General features: G+C 39.5%; 1 protein-coding gene across 2 annotated transcripts in view; it reads right to left on the minus strand.

The window, feature by feature from the left end:
• Positions 1–2,761: 2,761 nt before the first annotated feature.
• Positions 2,762–23,424, minus strand: part of SNX4 (sorting nexin 4) — a 32,551-nt gene continuing 11,888 nt past the window's right edge. For both annotated transcript variants that reach the window (XM_079310961.1, XM_079310960.1), the window contains exons 6-14: positions 20,149–20,204; positions 15,571–15,643; positions 13,997–14,058; positions 12,465–12,530; positions 8,687–8,776; positions 7,361–7,460; positions 6,463–6,608; positions 4,975–5,089; positions 2,762–4,646 (exon numbers count right to left, since the gene is read on the minus strand). In XM_079310961.1, coding sequence (XP_079167087.1) covers positions 4,599–4,646; positions 4,975–5,089; positions 6,463–6,608; positions 7,361–7,460; positions 8,687–8,776; positions 12,465–12,530; positions 13,997–14,058; positions 15,571–15,643; positions 20,149–20,204 — 756 coding nt within the window. In that variant the 3' untranslated portion in view covers positions 2,762–4,598. The remainder of the gene's footprint in view (positions 4,647–4,974; positions 5,090–6,462; positions 6,609–7,360; positions 7,461–8,686; positions 8,777–12,464; positions 12,531–13,996; positions 14,059–15,570; positions 15,644–20,148; positions 20,205–23,424) is intronic.

Raw genomic sequence — 23,424 nt, forward strand, 5'->3', positions numbered from 1 at the left:
ATTAACAGCAACCTACAGCAGGACACAAACTCAGCACTACAGCCTGCATGGAAAACTGCTCCAGATTACCCATCCCTTTGCATTTCTGCTTCAGTTCCACCATGGCTGTGGCACTGCTCTCCTAGCTCTGCAGGGCAGCAGGGGAGAGGGTGGCCTGACCTCCCTCCAGCTGGATCCTGCATCCCGAGCTCCTGCTGGAGACCCACCAGAGGGCAGTCGGGGTTGCCTTTTCCCTCCAACTCCACAATTTTCCACCTCTGCATCCCAGGGATCCTCACCACAACATCACCTTTTATCCCCTGCAGCCACTTAGAGCTGAAGAGAATGTAATTGGTGTTATCACATGCCACAGATATCTGCAGATAACAGAACATGTTTGCTACAGATGAGGAAGTTATTTATTAATTGTAGTCCCTGGCTTGTTGGGGCAGCCTCTTTTAGAGCTGCATCAGACAGCAGGCCCCCAGATCCCATGGCTGATTATGCTGGTGTTTATAGGATTGGGGTGCCCACAAAGTTTGTGCTGGGTTTTTGAAGCCTGAAGCAGCTTCTCCTGTTTTATTTATTCAGAAAGGTAAAAACTACCATAGTAAATATTGATACAAAACATCAGAAAAAAATTAAATCATTCCTTCTGAGCTATCACACCATTATCAGTGCTGAACTCAGCTTCAAGACCACAGTCATCACTACCAGTTTGAGATTATCATTACACTACCATTAGTATTATGTCTTTGAAAGCTCTTGAAACCTCCTTACCTTCCTGCTTTCATCTTCCTCACTTTTTCTCCAAAACAAGGACCACACAGCTGCTTTTCCCTTTTCCTGCAGGTACAGAAGCTTTCCATCTGTTCTCCTCTCCAGTTCCACCACCCATCCCATCTCTGCTGTCCTTCCCTGCTTCATCTCCTTACTCACCCTCTTGTGTATCTCTCCTCAAACCTGTCTGCCCTCATGTGCAGCTTTACCTTGTCCTTACCTGCCCAGGCATGGCACCACCTCTCCTTACCTCCAAATACTCTGTTCTTCCAGAACAGAAGCTGTGTCTGAAGCTGTGTTCCTCCAAACCCAAAATCCTTCCCAATTTGTCTTTGTTTCATGTTTTAGATTTGTTCTACAACTGATCACAGCAAAAGATTTTTGTTGAAGAAAACACAGCATTAGGAACGCCAGTCTAGATAAGCTGTTCAAAAGCAACCAAAAGGCAGCCAAAAAAAAAAAAAATTCCCAAAATAAACAAACAAAACCCCAAACAAACAAAAACCCGAACAAACAAGACCAACCATAAAAGTTTCTCTTCTGCATTTGACTCTTCAGAAAGTCAGAATCACAAAATCCTTTTGATAATACTGTATATGTATTTGATAATACTGTACATATACTGTATATATACTTGGATTTCACACCAAGGCCTGTGCTCCAAGTTTCCCAGCTCTCATTCCACTCGCTTCCTCTCTGCCTTATTTCTAGAGCAGCCCTGTGTGGGTTCTGCTCCTCACAGATCTCTGCAGGCAAACACAAGACAGAGGCACAAGGAAATGTGGATTAGAGCCCTGCCTTGTGTGACAAGCACAGGGAATTAAGACAATTTCCTTCTGTGTCGCCCTTTAGGCAACATTAGAAAGTGTTTCTCAGTTTTTGAACCAAGATGAACAAAGGAGAGAGAGTGATACAGGAAGATATCCTGAGCTGCAGTGCTCTGGGACTGCAGCCCTGCTCTGCTGGCTCTGCTGTGTGCTTGGCCACAGCCAGCACTTTCCTCTGGCTCACCTGCACAAGGCAAGATCCTCACTGAGGCTCGAGCTCCAAGATTTGCTCTGTGCCTGCCAAGGTAGTCCCTGCACACAGCTGCCAGTTAATGCTGCTTGGGCTGATGTGCCAGATACTGAAATAATACATTAAAAAACAGAGAGTTCATAAAACTCTATCTTTCCATTGCAGTTGGCTCTGTCACTCCAGCTACATTTCAGGAAGAGACAAGAGTAGCAACTAAAATGCACTGACAAGACAGGGTCCAGTAATGGGGAAGGTCAGAGATGGCATGAGCAGTGATAATCCACCCAGCAAAGCCTCCTGGGGCAGGAGCAGCAGGATCAGCAGATCAGGTGATCCAGGCAGGTAAACATTTTCACATACAAGCATTTTATCAAGATTAGGTTAAAATATTCTTCTTATCTGCTGTAATTCTCAAGGCACCCATTTTTGATGTTTACTGGATAAGGGACAAAGTGGAACAAGTGACAGGGGTTAAATCCACACTTTGTACATCTGTCACGTGGGCTCTGTTACCCACATGGAAACAGCCATTAATTGGCTGGTTTCACCTTAAAAAGATGAAAAGTGAAAAGATGAGGAGAAACTGTCACGGTTTGTTATGATTCCCAAACTACACAGACCACATGCAATGCTTTCCTGGAAAGACAGAAGTAAAAGAAGCAAAGTTATTGAAAATTACCCTTAATTTGCCTCTCACATAATTTCTGCCAAATAATGCAGAATGTTTTCAAAAGCATCTTCTCTTAACTAGATGGAGACATACATGAAATTCAGACAGCTGAATTGTAGCAAGCATCTAATTTTGGCCTTAGCACTACATTCCTGCCTGAAGGGGAAGCTGTGCATAATTCACCAAATTTTAAACCCCAATTTGGAGGCCACTTGAGAGCTAAGATGGACAAGAACCACTTTCAAGAAATCAAACAGCAGTTTTCAGAATAGGAAAGACAGTTTTTTACAAAAAAATAAACCAACATAACAAAAATATCAAAGAGAAATTTTATTTATCTTATTTGGCACAAAACTTACAAGAATTGTTTTGTTCCCTTCTTAAATTTTAGTACAACTAGCAAGGAAAAAAAAAAGAATACTAATACATTTAATGAGCTGTACAGCAGGTGACACATGGAAGGAGGCACCAGAAAGATCTACCAAAAATCAAAGTGCATGAAAAATACCTACTCTGAGTGCCTCATGGTATTGTATTAAGGCACCACCCTTTTAGAAGGTTTACTGAATACATCAAGTGTGCAACTTCTTGGTTTGGAATGTGAGAGTCCTTTAGCCTGTATCAGAACCGGATACTGCAACCTCTGAATGGAACAATGTTTCTCCTTGGAGATGTGGAAGGAAGAGACCTCTGTGCCCAACATCATCTCTCAGCCAGGCATGTCACTGTCAAAGGCTTTGAAAAATCCAACACAGGTTATCAGAGTACCAGCACTTTACTTCAGAGTTTTAAGCCATAGTGTGCACCAGACCTATGCGTTCTTTACAACAGTTTTATAGAAAAGAAAGGTTGAAGAGACAAAAGTAACATGGGACATACCAGTAAATACATTTAGATAGTTTTATCAAAAGAACATTCAAGCTGGAGTATCTCTTAAAAAAAAAAAAATCTGAATAGTGTTATAATCCAAAATAATTAAATACACTTTTCAACAGATTATTACAAAGCTTCCTTCAGGACTAGCAAACAAGTCTGACAAATTCCACAAGACTTCAGGAACTTTCAGTTAGGATGTAGACAAAGCCCAATATTAGACAGTGGTAAGAGATTTTCATAATTGGAACATTTAATGCAAATCCTTTAACTGCAAATAATGTCATACAGGTGTGTATATACATACACATGTACAGATACACTCACACACACTGAAACATCATTAGGGCCAAACAGACAGCTTGGTTCCCTGTGGGTTCTGCACATCACTGCTCTGAAGTAGGGCAGAAGCTGCACCAGGTTTATTATTTCAGCACCTTCATTAAGAACTATTTAAGAACCAAACCACTTCAGTTACAGGTGCCACAAGCCAGAATCACACCAAGTGTAAACAGGTTCCAAACAACCAGAGAGAAGTTGCATCTGCTTCTTACCAGCTTTGACTTTGGTTTTTCTGCTCAGCTGGATCACCAGTCTCCTTTACTTGCAGGAAGAAGTTTAGTAAGAAATCAATGCCCGTATCAAAACTGAAGTGGGAACCAGTAAATGCAGAATAGTTATGAAACCACTGTACAACACCTCTACTGTAGAGAGTTTCAAACATCTCAGGAGTTTGAGACTGCTTAACCTGAACTCTGGAAAAACGTATTTCTCTATGGACATGCAAAGGCATTTAAATATGAACTCTAGGCATTACAATATTTCATTTTTTTGTTCTCTTATGGTGTAGACCTCGAGAACACAACTATGTGCCCCATTTTAAAACCAAATCACCCTTGAGCATTAAAAATTCTTAACAGCAAGGGTTGGAAAGAAGGGCATCTGGAAGTGATCTACACATTACAGAGCATGGTGCTTCACAAGTCTCTGAACAGTTTAGTTCATACTTTCTGGGATAACTTTCCCAATACCTTTGTCCCAATACAGAGCTGTAGTTTTCAGTAACTCTTTTACCCCTGCATTATTTGCTACCACATATAAAACATGCCACAGAAGTGGCAGTCAGGGCTAAACATTTAACAACATGTCCTTTCCATCCTTTATTAACAATTACATTTATTTCATGATTTGTATGTAAGTCATGTAGCAATATAACATTGGTGTTATACACTGTGCTTCCATTCTCTGGCACTTGGAGGAGGAATTCATTTCCAGGTAGTCACATCTTGCTGAAGCATTCCTTTGCATTTGTCCAAACTTGAATTCCCTTTTAAAAGAACAGTTAAAAATCAATAGGTGGGAATATACTCTATTTGCAAACCTCATCAACAAATTTCTTTGACAGAAGACTTCACAAAGAAGTTCCATAGAACTTCACAGAAGGAGGAAGAGGCCACATTGAGATTGGACCACACTATCTATTTTATATCTATATCTCAACATTAAGATGTCACTGATTCAAGTAGGATGGAGTATGTGGGAGGTTTTATGGTAGTGACTTCCAATCTTCATGTTCCCAGTTACTGACAGCCTGAATGTGCCCCCCTGCTGGCAGGGCAAACACACTGGGCGTGCCTTTCCCAAGGCACACATACCTTTTTGCACATGCTGATCTGCATAACAGCATAGCTTATAAGTGCCTCCTTCAAATCATGATTCTTCTGCTCTTTAAATCGTTCTATGTCAGCCCAGGCACTTTTCACAAAGTCTCTGGAATGTAAAGCAATTATTTCTGTTAGTAAATGTTTTACATGTTCCACCCTCTGCTCTGGACACTCAGCAGAGAAGCTGTGTACAAGAGTGCTCCATCTCAGTGCATCCAGTCAGTTAATCAAGTCCTGAAAATATCATGCATCCCTCAGTGTCCTCATTTTACAACTGGCACCACTACCTAATTCTCTGCCTTCTTTTTAAGGGTTTGAACCTAGAGTTTCACAGGATACATTAGGATGTTTGGTTTGGTGCTTTTTTTCCCAGGAAGCATCACTGCCATAGAATCAGCATAAGTCAGAATATACTTTTTCCCTTCAGATTCTTAGCCTTCTAGCTGGGTAACTAATTATCTTTCTGCCAACATTCAGCACACAACACTGCACGTTTCTTTTTCAATGTGAAGTCAGAATCTTTGTCTCTTCAGCATGAAAACTCACTTGTTTGTCAGGATGTGAGACAGTGAAGTACAATAAACATTTACAATGCAAATTTAACTTGGACAATTCACTTCAGAAATTAACTTTGTTGGTTTGGTGATATATAGTCAGGTCTCCTTAACTAAAATGGAGGCATATATCTGTAATTCATACTTTCATTTGTGCTGGACTAGCATTCACTCGAAAATTGCTTCCAGAGCTACAAAAGCACATCTCCAATACATCTGCCAAAATTATTAAGATACTGCATTTACTGAGTGTCTTGTTGTTTTGAACTATTCATGACCTAGTCTTATCTTTCCAGCTCTAATGCTAACATATGAGGAGATACCAAGTTTGCCCCTCATGTTATATAACAGACGTGCTTTGACAAAATCACATTGCTTTAAGAACATCAGCTCCTATTTTTCATTTTTGCATACCTAAAGAAAATTTCATTAGAGCACCAAGAAACAGTTACCCAAACACAACTCCCCAGACCTTCTAATTTCTTTCAAACAGGAGTAAGGTGTCCCCCATATGAGAAGTTGCAGAATATGGGCTCAGCACTCTTCACATAAACCAAACTAAATACTGTATTTGAAGCAAATCAGCCTTTGACTCTCAGCCTATTCAGCTGCAGACCTCCAAGCCCACCTGCCAAATATATTACTAGTGGAACATAAAAGCATGCAAGTCAGCTATTAGAGTGGGCTCAGTAACTGGGAAAGTCATCAGGTTTTACATAAGCCATACACTCAGACCAGAAGCTAACTGCATGTACTGCACTTTATTTCACAACTTGCAGCTGACAGGAGCTTTTATAGACAGCTCATAAACACCAAGAATATATTAAAAACACTTATAAAATGCAAACACCTTCAAGAGCATCCAGTCAAGGACTTTTGCTAAGACAAGCCTTGTGTTTTCTTTGAAACAGTCAAATCCATTTACCTGCCCTCCAGATTTTTAGACTTCAGTTGCTCCTCTCCTTCCTGTATCTGCTCTTCTAGAACCTTTATCTTGGCTTCTCTCTGCTCAGGGGTTTCTTGTCCAAAGAGCTTGCTGGTCATTCCCTTCAGAGAGAAGGTTCTCACAGTCTACAAAAAACAAGGATACTCTAGGTTTGGCAAGTCCTGAGCACAGTCATAGGACATTGGGTGACTTTTATTGGCATTTGTGCTTTCTATTTCACTGATTTTTTGCTTTATTTTCCATTACATTAATTCATAAGTAGCTCTGGTGACTCAGGTTAGACTAAGCAAAGTGAGGAGGAGGTAATTTGATGTTCAAACACTTCAAGGCTGACAAGGGTAAACTTTCAGAGCAGCCTTCCTAGTGAAGTAGGAGAGAAACTAAGAGAAACAAAAGCCATAAAGACATTCCATAAAGAACAACAATAGATACAAGAGTATAATTAAAAATTCTAAAACTGTCAGTTACCATTTTCAGATAATATTTGAGGTAATGTTATCTCCCATATAAAATGGATAACACAACATATCAGTAACACCCACAGTTCAAAAAGCAAAGGAAGTCTTTCAGAATTCCCAACATTTTCATCTTTAGGATAGAGTTGTCCATAGATGGAGTGTTATCCTGCTCCAGTCATATTTACTGCAACCCTCTACTTGCTCAGTATTCAATAAAAGAAGTTTGGCACAAACAGCTTATGTCACCAAGAACCAAGTTACTTTTAAGCCTCACATGTCTCCAGCTCATATGATACCACTTCTCAAAAGCAGCAGCCAGCATGCTGGTGCCATTTAAATATCATTCTAAGTAACTTGGCTCAAGTAAAAAATAAATTCAGAAAGAGGCATCTTGGAGAAGAAAGTGGAAAAAGACTCACTCCTGTTGCCAGCTCCTCACACTGCTGTTTCTTAGATGTTAAGTCCTGTGCAGCCATTTCCAAATCATATTGCATTAGTTCATGCTTCCTGCAAACTGCCCTGAAAAGTAAGTAATGAAAGATCTGTCATGAAATACTTTGTTTTGCTACGTTTGCTCCATTTACACTTTACAGATAGCATCATATTTTGTTTGTTTTTGACAGGAAGTACCTCTAATTATTAATTTAGCCTAAATTCAACAGCCCTATCACAGACTGCACAGCTCTGTAAAATGCCATAGTAAAGCAAGTTTTGTTTATACTTTGATCCAAGTTTTTAATACAGCAGCATTCTGCTTCTCTTTCTAGACTCATTTTAAGATACATTTAGCAATACAAGCCCTACCACCTCCTTAAGGACACCACTGTAAAACAGTTCAATTCAAAATACATTACAGAAATATCACAGCTTTGACAAAAGATACCTGGAGATGGTACTTGTCACAGCAGCAATCTATCAATCAACCATTAAATTCATCACATTTTCTTTCTTAAACAACGAAACAAGAAACTGCTTCCAGACTACAGTGCCTTTCATCTGGAAAAGAGGAGTTTGCTCTGACCACCTGCACTAAGTCCCAGTCCTGTGTGGGCTGATGATGCTACATCCGTGCTCCACAGCTGGATGCACATTTGTGTCCCAGGAGAGGCTGCCAGTGCTCCAGGTTCCCACACAGCAGCCCCTGCACTCGCCAGCCCAATTCTCTGCTGAACCTCTCCAAGGGGTTCAGAGCCAAAGCACAATAGCTTTAAGCACATCCTTGCAGCACAAAGCATTTTGCTTTTGTGTCCATGCTTGTTAGGGGGGACTGTTTGACAATGACTAATGTAAAACAAAACAAAAAGTTGGTATTTAAATATACAACGCTGTGCAGCAAATGAAAGTTGTACTTTGAAAAGTTCCTGGAATTCATAGCAGCAGCTATAGTAGCAGCTCTGTTTGGCCTATCTCATTTGAATGCTGGAGCTTTCAGCATATTGGGGCACTATTATACCAAAAGCAAAGGAAACAGTGGCAACAGAGGAATAAACAGCATTTTCTTCCATAGTATACAGATTTAAACATTTCTGTCTTTTCACTACTGATCAAATCAGTTCTAATTTGTATTGCCACTCACATGGCAATCAAATGGAAACAGATTAAGAAACAAGAACATGGAGACTCCACAACAGTGGACTTTGCCCTTCTCAGAAAACACAAGAGGATACCAGACTAAATTAAACACCAACATCACATTAGAGAAAAGGTCTACAGCTCCCTTTTGAGCTCCAGACTTCTGCACATACCGCAGTGCCTCTGCATAGAAGAGATATTCCTTCAGCTGATCTGCATAGTGCTCCTCTTCTTCCAGTATGTCATCAATAGAAGCTGCATATCTAGTGAAAAACAGCCACAGCTAAAGGTAAATTTACTGATTAATTTAACCTTTAAGGATACACATCCAGTAATAAGGGAGAACACCAGTTTGACAGAAACACCCATAACACAAAGCAAAGAGCACTTCCAAAAATGTTTTTTCCTTTGTTTTTAATTAAACTCTGAATCAGCTAATGTCAACATTCCCAGTTTTTTGGTTGTTACTACAATTAATCTTTTGATAAGTACAAAACCTAAGTCTCCTGCTGAAGATGAGACAGCTTTTCTCACAGGAGGAAAAAAAACTCCTATTTATTACTTTTCTTCAGTGGACAGTCAATAGGTAGTACCAAGAAAAAAAAAAAAAAAAAAGGGTGTAAAATAAAACCTTCAAGGCCTAAAGCATTAAGGGCCAGGAATGTGAACATCACACCTGAAAATCAGAGATACAATGACTTAGACCAAATCTGCAGCTCTTGCACTCAGCAAGAGTTTTGTTATTTAGGCTGATGTCTCCCACAAATAGCAAAAAGCACTTTATTTTTCTAGTTGATACTGCTTATTTGACAGTATTTAGTGTGTTTTTGCTAACCAAGTGACTGTCTTGAACAGATTTGCAAGGACAGGCCTACAGCTAAGAAGTAACTGCACATCTCATTTGGCACAGCCACAGAAATCAGATTGCTCTGTAGCCTGGCACTCAGGGCACGTGCCACTGGAGATAACCAGGATGAATGAGATCCCACACAAATACCTTCATCTATTCTGCTAACTCAGTCTGGATTCTCAGCAATGTGGCAATCTCTCACACATCTGCAGGCTCTCTGAAGTGAGCATATGTCCATTCTATTCTTCTCTAGCAACCAGTACAACGTGACCCAAATGCTAATTATAGCACCTCTTGGCTTTCCAGATTTTGCAAAATCTTTGCATTTTTCCTTTTCCCCCTATGCCTCTCCAGTAATTGGCTCTGTGAAGAAGTGGCAGAGCCTCAAGCTGAAAGGCAACCAGTAATATGAATTTGGGAAGTTTGCAAGTATGATGAGTTGTTTAAATGCTCTGTGAAATCAAAGACATGGCACATCCAGGAAAAGCCCTACCAAGGCTCTTGGTGATGAATAAACATAACACATGAAGTGGTCAGCAACAGCAGACCAGTTTAAGTAGAAGGGATTAAAGAACAGGGAGAACAAGAATTCATATTATGAATCAAAGTCAGGAATAAGTCAAAACTGTTGAAAAATACACTTGTTCTGAAAAAATCCTGGAGCCACACAGGTCATAAATGGCTTACCCTATTTTAAGTTCTGCAGTGCAATAATTTTAGTAGTGGTTAGATTTCTCAGGGCAGCAGATGGACCACATTTCATTTTCAAGTAAAATCTAAGTTTAGAGCAGTGCTAGAGCTCATCTGTGGCAGATCAACTCTCAGAAAAGAACCTCAAAAACAAACAACCAAAAAATCACACCAAACAAAATCCTACCTTACCTATAAGGTTTTTATAATGAGTTTGATTTGAGGGGGAAAAATGCAATAAGCTACATTTCTGACTGCCTAAACTTAGACAAACTAGACAAAGTGTTAAAGAAAAACATTGCAGAAAGTTCTACAGGCCTCATGGACATGGTCTCACTCTTTGTGTAAGCTGTCAACTTAGCCCTTGTTTTAGTGTAGACTGGTTCAATATATAATGATATAGCTGATACAGAGATAAAGGGTCACTCATGAATGGAATAAAGGACAGAAGTCAAAGGTCTGGCATTTTTTTCTTTCATCTTTTAAATGGTAGCTATAGGCATTTACTCTTACTCAGCATACTCTGTCTCTTTATCAAGCCTCATCTTGTAATAAAGCACCCACCCAGAGAAGCTTTGGGGTGTCTTCTCCAAACTTTTAGCAGTTTTAGATCATACTACTCAATAACAACTCAAAAGCTTAAATAAACATCAAGTAAAGACTACAGCATATGGGGTAGATAGAGAATAATTAAATTAGTTTTGAAGTTTAACATCTATATTAGGCAACCTTCTAGAAGTAGCTTTTTGTTGCAATAAATTCCTGTCTGATGTTATGGGAATGGTAACTGAACTGGCAAGTTATGCTTTAAAGAGATCATAGATATGAACCTTACTGCTAGGAAACCACATGGGTCACTGAATGAGTTCCTGAACCTCACTACTGCTTCTTGCTTGATTGTAATCACTAAGGGATTACTGTTATACAAGAGTGCCAGAGCAGAGGAGATGACAGACAAAGAAAGCTACCTCAGACTTCATGCAGTGAGTGAAATTACCCAGAATAGCAGTTACCCACTGCCATTACACTGGATCTCTAGCCCTGTGTTACAGACAGATATATTAAATATTATGGACATGTGAGAGGGTTCAGCCTCCTGACTGAGAAGTGAGACAAGCTTCTTTTAATTGGCTATGCATTTCCAGGTGTTTGACATTTTGGTGTGGTGTATCTGAACCACTGAAAACCTACATGTGATTTTTAACTCCATTGTATCATACCAAGCTTTCACAACCTCTTCCCTTCCTGCCTGTCACAGTAGGTGCTTAACCATTGTATTCCACCCCTACTTCAGTTACTTTTCTTCTGAAAGCAGAATGCATTCTCCATTGCTTTATTCTCACCAGAGCCCTCTGTCTTGAAAATATTACAGCTTTTCTTTTATGGGAACCACCCCATTAGACAAAACACAGAACCATAAATAAATTATTCAGAAGTGGTCCAATTCTTAAGGATTTCATAAAAGCAGAATAAAATAAGCAGATAAAAGCTTCCAAAAAAGCTGAGGGCATGGCTCTTCAAGCCCTTCCACTTGGCCAGGCCAGTAACAATTAACCTGTTAACCTGCCACCAGCAATAACAAATCAGGCAGTAGTACATAAATAAATCTGCCCTATAAACTAAACCTGAGAACTTTATTACACAGGAATTACACTTTATTGGTAAAAAATATTGCAAAAATTGTCAAACATCTTCCATCTCTTGCTGGAGTTGTTACTTATCTGTTGTGTGAGATTACAGGAGAGGAATCAGAGTGCTAAGAAATGCTGTTTCACTTGCTGTATGTGGCTACCTGAAAAGCAGAAGCCATGAGCTTAAAATACCACTTCTGTGAGCACTCCCAAGTGCTAGACTCTTATTTTGAAGGCTGTGCTTCACACACTCTGCCAAATGACTCTAAAGATGCAAAGAGAGAGGATTCTTTATTATATCCAGTCAGTGTTTGTTTCAAGAATCCACTGGAGTTTTGGTGCCAATTAATTAAATTTCTTAACTCCCTGTAATTAAGTCCAAATCTATGTGCCATCTACTGCATGGTACAAAATGCTGCTATCAAAACCAAATGGATCTCATCAGGTCTGTAGTACATTACAGTTGTGTTCCACTAGTTTCTGGCATAGTAGCTTAAAACAAAAACTGGAAGGATTCCAAACACTTCTACGATTTCAAAATAATAATAAAAAAAGAAATCCCTCTGGTTCTCCTGAGGCTTTTTGAGCTACTTAATACAGTATATGGATGCTAAAACTGTGCCTGCATCCAAGGCACAGAAACACTGTATACCTAAAAACAATGCACCCCCAACTTTCTTGGTACTCATATGTACTTTGGGATTGAGGGAAAAGAGAGGAAAGAGGGAGAGTTCCACATCTGGCTTCCATCAAACTATCAGATATTCAGTCAGTACTTACACATCCATGTGGTGGCCAGCACTCTGCAACCCATCCCCCATCTCCTTCTCTATTGCACTCCACTCACTGTAGGAAAAACAAACGAGAAACAACATCACACATGAAGGGTAAGGGAAGTTAATAAGCTGCATCCTGTATATAGTTTCTTTCCAGGTGACACCTGAATGGAAACTGCCTCAAAGTTAGACTTGGTCAAACTGCTTTTTTTTTTCTTTAAGGAACAGCACTGATATTGTGACAAGGGCATTTATGGCATTCTGTAAAACAACTGTCCCTAAACTCATCATCACAAATATTGAGCATAATGGATTTTGAGCATAATCTTGTTTAAATAGCTGAAACTCAATTTAAAACAAAAATCAAACAAACAAAACCAAACCACCACTTAATATGAATGGGACAAGGGACAATAACAATGGTGAACTTTCCGAAATACATTTTGGGCTTACCAAGAATATACTAAGCTTTCCAGACTTACAGGATAGAAGATAGAAGCCTTTCATTCCAAAAACCAAAGGGTGGGATTTGACTTTTGAAAGCATTTTACTTCTCCTGAAACTATTTTATGTATGCATGTAGCTTTATGTTTTTATACTAGACTCCTGTTTAGTTCTATTCATAAAAAACATAAATTCCAACTTGCAATTGTCTCAACTACCTATTCACATGAAAGATATAATTTAGATAGAGAAAGAAACAGAGCTACAAAAAGGATAGCAAGAGACTTGTTCTGGACATCCTAGTATGTACTCTGCCATTTTAATTGTGTTCTCAGCTTTGAGAAACCTTGGGAGTTCTTAGTTACAAGAATTACACACACAACTCTTTTTACAAGGGAAAAAGAGGTTCTCATTATATTTTGCATAATTCATGTGTAATGCATCTATTATGTCCTTTACTTTTTCATAAACATTCTACTCTGCTGATGTTGATATTTGTTTGTCTTTGTGTTATTACAGAACTACACCTAATTTCATTTTAAAACCCCCAATGAGAAAGACATCTGCAATCCATTAACCCAGAGAATTAAATTTAGCACTTGAACAGTGTGTAGAAGCAGGAGGTTTCCCTTAACCAGAAGTTTAGATTCCTCAATTCTCCAGTGAGATGGAAAACTTGAGCATGCAATTCCCTCATATAAATCAAAAAAACAATTGGCAAATTCACTTCTAAAACCCACTAAAATTGGAGAGATACAATTGTTGATTTTTATCCGTTGAAAGAACTTAGAAGCTTTTTCAGAGAAAACTGCATGAAAAATAGTGAGTTACTTTCTGAAGAAACAAAATGCCAATGCAGCAGCAGAAGGCCCAAAGGTACACAAAGCAAAAAGCTGTGGTCTTCCACTACAGACTGAGCTCAGCAGGTCCAGAAATCTCTGCATGCAGCACAGAAATCTCATTACAGAGTTTTTCAAGATAGACAATGAAACGTTTCAGATATGCTTTTCAAAAGCATAACAACACAACTAAGAAATTCCCTCCTCTCTCCTCATAACTTTGTATGGATTTAAAAACTGGATGAACTCTTACCTGAATACTCTTCCGTAGTTGCCATGGACTTTATAGACACCATAAAGCCGGTCTGCTACCCTCTAAAACATTTTATAGACAGGTTTTGGTCATCAACATTAAGTGCAATTACTTTGTGAAAACCCACAAACATACTCCAAGCTAAAGTCCTAATGTTCTTATACAGGTAAACAAGATTAGGTTAGGTCTAAATCTAACATATGCCACTACTGAAAGAAAAAAATAAATTCAAAATCAATAGCCTTAAGTCCTGGAAGACTGCAGCCACAATCAAAGCTATGTTGAAAAGTAGCATTTCAAATCTATCTTTGGAAGTGCTCATTGATAGGACATGTCTGTGGGGACCATAACCTAATTCCCTTCAGTTTTTGATAACAAAATATAAGGCATTCTTTATCTCAATAATGCCAAATTTATACACACACTTGTTTAATGTCAGAAGTCCATCTTGATACCAATACTGTAGGGAAACCTTCAGTAAAATTCTAACAAGTGACTTGATTTTTCCACCCAACTGAGTGAACTGAGGGAAAGGAAATGAGCTATCCATTGCAGAACTCATTGCTGGAGCTAGAGGTCATTTCAGCTGTTTGGAGTGCCAATACCTGCTGCAGCCAGCACTACAATGCTGGCAGAACCTCAGAAGAAAAGACACGTGTACACTCTGAAGTGTGGGTTGTAATCCAGATAATGCCCTTGGAATTGTCATGTACCAATGAATGAGAGGAGCTGCCATTGTTATTATTGTGTCTCTCACAGCAGTAGTAAAAAAAGGAAACATAAACAAATAGCCCAACAGACTCACACACAACCCTGAGAAAACAGGACTGCCTGTAGAACACCACTCTTAAGAGTGATTAATTCTCTCAAGAACCTGAGTTTAGCAGAGCAATCCATTACTGCGCTCTGCCACACAGGTCCATTGAAAATCAAATCCCTGTTGAACATGCTAAAAAGAACTACCATGCTCTCATTATTGGAATTATAATATCCTATTTCCTTTCTGTGCCTTAAAACAAATAATAACCTTCCACTCTCAACCCATGGAGTATCTTAAAGCATTATGAAACTGCTATCAGCATTAAAAATACTTTTATTTGTTGCAGATCAATGAACGAGCCCAAAAAAGAAAACATATACTGGGAAGCATAAAGGATTCATACTACAAGCTCAGGAAAACAATTACATGTCTGACCAGAAAGCTGTGTTTTGAGGCCCTTCCCAAATCAAACATCCAGCAAAAGCAACTTGTCTGCTGAGTAGAGAGAAGCAGACACCTCGATGCTCTTTAGAACACCTCCCTGTGATACATGATTGTCACAGGACAGGGCAGATTAGCAATGTGCACTGTCAAACCCAACCACCATATCTGGAACTCCTTCCCCCTCCCAAATCTGTGCAAAGTCAGTGCCCTCACCTCTTGCTGTCTCCTGATCCACACTCCAGAGACAGACTCCCTCAGGCAAAACCACCCTTATTCTAGAACACATACAGCACTTCTCTTGACTAAACAAGAAATACTGCCTTATAAATAAATCATACTATTTGTCACGACACACATGGGAAATACTTACAGCCCTGACTCGCAGAAGGTGTGATATGACAGACTGCAGTTCATCGCTGTAGTGTTTTAGCTCAGTAAATCTCCTGGGAGCAGGAAACAGATAGTACATCATTAGCCATCCTGAAAGCAAGCTTTCACAGCATGCACAATAGAGCCACAGCCCTGCAGCAACATGCAGCCCAGATTGTCTTGGACTGGAATTAGCTGAAGACTCCTAAAGAAGTGACTGCTGAGTTTAATTTCCCTAAAGTGAACAAACATCCCAACACTTGCATGACTGATGGTTTTTTTAAAAGCAAATGTTGAAGGCTCAGATCGAATTAAGAGATAAACTGTTATGAAATAAGAGTAGTTAGCTAAAGTTATTACATCACTGTTTTGTTGACAGGGTTTTTTAATGGGATTTATAAAAGCAAGGGTTAGTGAATAGGAAAGCTTCAAAAAAATACAAAGCCAAAATCTGCTGAAGCATATTTCTCAATAAAAGCATGTTTACATTTCTGACCTCACAAAGATACTTTACTTTGAAGCTGCCTCAATCCAGCTCTGGGCACAGCTTTTCAGGGGTTCAAGGAAGCATTCACAATTACATTTCCCCTAAAGCTAATCTGTACAGTAACTGCAACATGTGAAATCCTATTGAGACTTGTACCTGCACAGGAGCCATGTAGGCTGAAGGCCATCAAATCACTACATCTCAACAAGGTGCCAGACAGGGAAGCCATTGCACACGACATGTGCACACTGCTGGCTTGTCACTTCTGGAGAAGAGGCATTTTATCAGCCAGCCCAGTTAGGCTTTAGAGGCAATTTGATACCTTTAGCTCTTGCTAAATAACAAAGGTGAGTCGTTTGCCATGGCTTTGCTAGTAACAGGCAACCAATTAAATCACAGCAACAGCCTCTTGTGTACACATAAACCCTCCCTACTACACACAAGTCTAGCTCATGACCTACTTTACACAATAATGTATTTATTTCATCCAGATGGGAAGCCAGAAACAGCTTTACCTAAATTGCTAAACAATGATCTGAAAATAAACACAGAAGAATGTAACTAGAATTAAGGAATGGGAAACTGAGATTAGTGTTCCAGGTTGATGTTCAAGAATAAAAAAAAACTTCATCCCTTCTCCCACTGCAAGCACACAGTCAGGCTTTGTATTTGTACCCAAGAGGTCTCACTGAAATGAGTCGGGTCACTTGTTTTGGGTGACCAAGTATGAAATTCCAGGGTTTCTCATTTAACACCTCCTTCTCCCCTGCCAGGAAGTCTTCCCCTAAAATATTCCCATCCTTACATTCAGGAAGTAAAAGCTTTAGTATGACTTATAATATTTTTGATTTCCAAGGAGCATTTTTTATAGTATTATGACACACACAGGGTTAAAGTACATAAAAAGATTTAAAAGTTAGCAGAGAAACTGTATGGGGAAAAAGAAATGTAGTCACTGATCTGCACAGTGGGATTTAGAGAGCAATCTTTTCAGTTTACACTTTATAAAATATGCACCAGGGCTGCATGTCAGACAGCTGCAGACACGTACAGTGAAGATATTTGAAATAATTGAACTAAAAACAAAAGATTAAAAAGCATGCCTGCAGCTCAGGAAGACTCCCCTTTCCACTCCAGAAATTTATAATGGAAAGTTTTATTTATCCTGTTTTGCCACAAGAAATCTTTTAGGAATGCTGTACTCCCTGAAGGCAAGAGTCAGGAACCTAGGAAGACTTTCAGTATCCTGACTTCAAGCAGCAATACATCTTCTCTCAGACCAATTCTTCCTCAATTAAAAAAATATTTTTTAAAAATTACCACTTCAGAATCAAGCTGTCTTCTATTTTTTCTCATAAAAGCATAAACCAAAGGGCTGCTATATTTTTCCTAGTCTTCTGTGAAGTTTGAAAATTTTACAAATACAATTTTCTGGAAAAACTGTTTTTTAAGAGACTGGTGGTGTTGCAGACAAAAGTTTATTTCTCATATATTTGCTGAAGTCCTACTCATTGCTTATGTAAAAAAAGAAGTTACATAATTAAGTGATTTCCAAACAGAGCTGAGTGAGGCACACAAAGGGATGTTTACTTTCTAGTGTATCCTACCAGTAGAAGTGTGAAACAAGACATAATTTTGGCACTACATAACCGAGGCTTTTTAAACTAGCACTTTTCACTTGGTTTTACTGGTTCTGCAACATTAGCAACAGTCTAGATACTTAACTGAACTATTAAATAGAACTTGAGACACAAATGAAGAACTGATTGGGTCACATTGGTATAGGAACATCAGCAGGTCTCTCAAAAATACCTTTTGTGGTACTAGCAAAAAAATCCTTTATAGTAGACAGCATTTCAGTGTAAGTTATTTACTTTGTGCATTTTACTCAGCAGTAATCCTTCCTGCATCAGGGCAGGCAGTGTCACTGTCTTCTTTTGTGAAGAGCAGCACTACAAGAAAAAAACTGTTCACTAAAAAACAAGGCACTTGTCCAAATAACCAGACCAAAAAAAAAAAAAACCAGAGAGCTACCTGAAAGAAAAAAAAAAAAAAAAAAAAAAAAAGAAAAGAAAAAAAGCCTGCCTTAGGAAAGGCTTTAGAATTTTCTAAAGAAATTTTCCAGCAGAACCCAAAAGCTATGGTTTTGATTAAACCCAGAAAGAAAAAGAAAGGATGTGTTTATGAGGCCAAATCAGAGAGGTTTGCAGTAGATACACATTTACCTCTGAGTACCAGAATACCATATTTTTATCACCATTTAATTCCACCATTGAAATTATAAACTGCTTCCCACAGAAGAAAGTTCAGTTTCCAGTCTCCATTTGACCTTGAAGAGCAGCCTTGTTTCAGCTGCATGAAACTCCTCATGTTGCCAAGCTGAGGGGTGCAGCTCCATGGCAATCCCAACTGGAGCTGCAGCTATTCCTCACCTGCACCTCTCCTGGCCCAGCAGCCTGAAAGCCTTCACTCCACACAGCAGTCACACCTTTTGTTTCAGCAAGGTGAGCTTGCTCAACCACTTCACCAGCCAGCCCACAAAAGCACCAAAGGTAAAGCAGAGGGGCCAGGCAGAGCATTCCAGGCAGCTCAAGCACCAGTGTGCTGGGCAGAGCAAGGCACTGTGCTTCCTGCTAGAGCTACAGGTGCTACAGCAAAATGCAAACAAACAACAACTTCTGCTCATCAGTTATTTATTAAACTGCTTGTATCCCCAAGTGCAATTTGGAAGTTATGCAGCTGGCAGAATGCAACAGAAAACACGTGCCATCTCTCAAGTGCTGTGAAGGCTTTATCAAGGAACACTGGAGGAGGGTTTTTGTTACAAGCCCTTTCCTCATGTTTTCCTTGTATTAACCCTTTTTCTGCTTTTTAACAAGCTACTTCTCACAACAGCTTTGCTTTCTGAAACACTGTTACTCAAAAGATAACAAGGATGCTCCTTAAACAAACAGTCTTGCCCACCTGTGGCTACAGTCAGACTACTGACAGTTTACCTGCTGTGGGAGCAGGAAAAGATAACTCCTACTGGCAACAGAGGAAGATGACTGAGGATGAAGCATTCAAACAAGGGACCATTTTCACCTGCAGATACAGAGAACTGCTGTCTTCTGATCTCATTCAAGAATGGTATCCTTTATATTAAACCCTGGCTAAAAGCTTCCTGGCAGCCACAGAAGGCCCTAAAAACAAGCACAATAAAAAAGGAGAGACTGGACCAACTCACAGGTTAAGCCTATGAAGAGGTTCAGAAAGATATGTATGCACCCTCTAACATCCTTAATACAGTATCCCAGATTCTATGGAGCAGACAACAGGAAGCAGTCAGGCACAGGGGCTCTCCCCAGGGAACATCTGCTGCCACTGCACCCAGAAGGGCACTTTGCACCAGTCTCCATGGCCTGTGGACGGCAAACAGCAACACCCCCTGCCACCACCACTGCACACTGATGCTTCTAAACCATTGCAGAAGCAGAAACTCCCATTTTACCCTTCCCACGTCACCAAAGCTGTGATGAACCTCCCACTATACACACTGACAATTCTGAGCAGTTTTTCTATCCAGCAGATTGCTCAGTGCCTGTCCCAGAGCTCTGTAAACTGCAACAGAGCCAAACTGACCTCTGGACTTCCAAAAGCATCTGTGAAAATTGGCAGCTTGGAGAGAACTATGAACTGCAACACCAGGGTGTGTGCATCCAGAGCTGTACACTAGCAGACTTCTGGAAAGACCTACTATCAATCTGTATTCTGTTCATGCTTGGAAAGATTTCTTGAAAACAAATATTGAGGGGTTCCTTTTTGGAGTCTGGTTTTGAGGCTTTTTTGTCCCTTCATTTCAGTCTAGCTAAAATGAAATACTCGTTTTACATAAAGTGATGGATTTTTTTCTGAATGTTTCCTGCTTCTAGAGGCAGGATTTATCACATCTGTTCACACTAGTTCTTTACTGAGCTTCTGATAAGATGTGAAGTGCAGAAAGATATTTTTTCTTTTCTGAATTTATACTAAAGAGCTAGAATATTCTGTCACCTGAAGTTACAGTTTTAACTGAAAAAGGGAAAGGGAGGGAAGAAGGATGTGGAATCTTACTTGTCTGGGTTTTTCACTCTGAATGTTGCATTAAGAGCTTTTAATCTGGAATCTGCCTGAAAAAGGGGAAAAAAAGCTTTGTTAATTTAATGCAATTAAATCTCAGTGACAAAAAAAATCTCAGCCTTCTGGCAGCACCATTTCTAAAATGTCCTGCCTTCATGGCATATTTAAATCTCCAAACACTGAACAAGTTGACACCAGCTGCCCTGAATGTCAGATATTTTTATCAAAAAGTCAAAAAACGATGCTATTTTTGTGAATATGATGTAAACAGTAACCACTAAAATAAAGCTGGCATAATCCAAGTCCCACAAAAATAGTCCCTCCTTAAAATGCTGCACAAACCATGAAGTTAAGATACACAACCTCACATTCTTTTTAGATGAAGCAATTAGGTAACTTAAGACCATATGGACAAGCTATTTTATATTTCTCTAACCAAGTAAAACCAGTGGTAGTGTGACCTCTATATGCTCTTTATTACCAGGAACAGCTCCCCAGTGAAATCAAAATCTTATATATGTTGTTCTCCTATTTTTTTTATTACTTGCTTTACAGAAAATATGTAATTTGTATATCAGAATAGAGCCTTTTTTAATGCAATGTTCTTCTCTGTAGTAGAGCATATATAAATCTCTACTGAATAAAATTCAATACCTAATTAAAAAGGTAATTGACTGCTTTAGTTTTTGAGATGTTGGTTGACCAATTACTGCAACAGTAGTATTGAATGTTTTTAAGGAGATGGAGGAGCTTTTTCCAGTTTATTGAATATTAAACTGTGCAGTGAGAATTTGCCCCTAATAAGACACCAACACAGGTGAGAGATCCCAGCCTCATCCACATCACTACAACTCTTAATTCCTACAAATGCATTTTACACACAGCTTACTCAGGGCTCATCTATTCTAAAGAAAAATACCAATTGTGGCTAAATGGCTGGAGTTTATTTTTGTCTTCAGTAACAGGAAAATAAATCAGCATACCTTGCAAAGTGTATGGATTTCCTATAGTGTACTCCTTTAGCTAACAGGCAGGGCCACAGTTGCAAGCAGTAAGTTACTTCAGCAGTAGTTGTTAGTGTTGGTATATGACAAAAAATTTTGTGCACTGTTACAGAAAACTCAGAGCCTGAAGAGCTATTTTGAATTTGTCAGTGAAGGGAACACAGTGTCTTCCCAAAAAAAGAACAGAGTCTGTCCTTCAGGGGCCTTGTAATAGCCTCTATAGATAAAAAAAACAGGCACAGTCTGAGACTTTCACCTCCCACTACACTTGGGCTGAGCAGAAGATACCCCATACACAGCCTAGAGAAAAGGAGGCTTAGGGGAAACATTATTGCTCTCCACTATTACCTGAAAGGAGCCTGTAGTGAGGTGGAGGTTGGTCTCCCACATAACAAGCAGTAGGACAAGAGGAACTGGCCTTAAGTTGCCTCAGGGGAAGTTCAGATGCTAGGAAAGATTTCTTTACCAAAAGGATTGCAAAACACAGGATCAGGCTGCCCACTGAAGTGATGGAGTCACCATCCCTCGATGTGTTTAAAAGATATGCTGATGTGGCACTCAGGGACATGGTTTAGTGGTGGACTGGTGGCACAGTCAGGTTAAATGCAACTGTTCTTCCAGTGACCAAACCACCAAAACAAAGTATAATCCACAAACCAAAAGGTAAGGGAACAAAAACCTCCAGACTATGACTGGCTGACATCAGGAGAAAGCAGGTTTATTGTCACCACTGCATGTGACACTTCTCCAAGAATATCTTGCAAAGGGAAGACAAGGCAGCATGGGAAGCATGTTCCAGACAGCACAAGGAACACAAAACACTGCAGGAGCTTCAAGTCCCAGCCATTATTCTTATTCAGAGCACTTTTGAGGCTTGTATAGTCTTGGATCTCCACTGCCATACCCCAACAAATCAATACACAAGCCAGTTACGTTTTGGGTTGTTCACACACACCTGCAGGTACCCCTCACACATCCTCCCACAGTACAAACATCACCTACATACACTGACATTATCAGAGTCCTTCCCTCTGAGCAGCTGTTTTCCACAACCTGTATTTAGGTTGAAACAACAGGCACCACAACCATTTGAGTCTGCTGGAGCAGCAGGCACATCCAAGAGCTTTACACTTGGAAAGGACAACTTCCTACCCTACAGTTACAGGGCAAGCTTTGTCACAGGCACACAGTGCTCTGAAGGAAGAGCTCAGTAGGTTCATACAAGCACTGTCAGGCAGGAAGCATGATCCTAACAATGCTCAACCATCTCAGTAGGGCTATTTCCTTTTTGCCAGTTGTAGCACAGTAACTCTCACACACCACTTTTCAGCATTTACACCAGAGTTAGGCTTCTAGAGAAACATCTGTCCAGTCTTAAAATTGATTTAAGAGTAACATGCACAAGCATTTTAAAGATGAACCACCCATCAAATGAGGTACAGCTGAGGAGTTTTCAGAAAGTTAATGGCTATTATGATCCTATAATCATTCATGTAAACTAAAGAGAGATGGGAACTTTCTTTTTCCTAGAGGAAGGGTTAAAAATCCCAAGTGACAAATCCCTTAAATTAAAAATCCCTTAAAAATTAAATGCTGGGGTTGGGAGGGAGTAAAGACATGATTTAATGATACAGCTGGCAGAATAAACAAAGTCTCCAACATCAACATTCAGCTATAGCATGCTACACTGCATTAATACCTAATTTAAAGTTTAGAGAGTTCAAACCCTCTCAGACAAAAAACACATCCTGCTTAAATGCAGCAGAGGCAGCAGAAACATAAACAAATGGTCTAACTCCAGTTTAAAACATGCACTGAATGGAGTTTTTCCTTCCAGTGTAGTGTTAAATGTTGAGAGTTTATACTTCAGATGTAGAATAAGGAAGATTCTTTTTACCAGGCTTTAAAAAGTTATTTTTCTTTCCTAAGGAAACTGGAACTGTAAAAGAGAAAACATACCCAAATCTAGAGGGAAAACAAGACTTGTTCATCTCTCATTTAATCTACAATGTGGTTTCAGGGAGGCAAATATTCTCAGCATTCTGCTATGAGTTTTCTTCCATAAACACACCACTGTGTGCTCTCCTGAACACACCCTGCCAGTACAAACTTTCTGAACTCCTATGGGTGTATGCAGCCTCAGAGCCTTACATTGTTTGCATTATGAATACTAGCAGTATGCAAACCCAACTGTGATGGAAGAGAATTACTGTCAACTTAAGTTATCAACAGCAAGTGTCAGTATCAAAGCCCCTTGGACACTGAG

This window comes from Erithacus rubecula (genome assembly GCF_903797595.1).
Source record: "Erithacus rubecula genome assembly, chromosome: 8".
In the NCBI taxonomy this organism is placed as follows: domain Eukaryota; kingdom Metazoa; phylum Chordata; class Aves; order Passeriformes; family Muscicapidae; genus Erithacus; species Erithacus rubecula.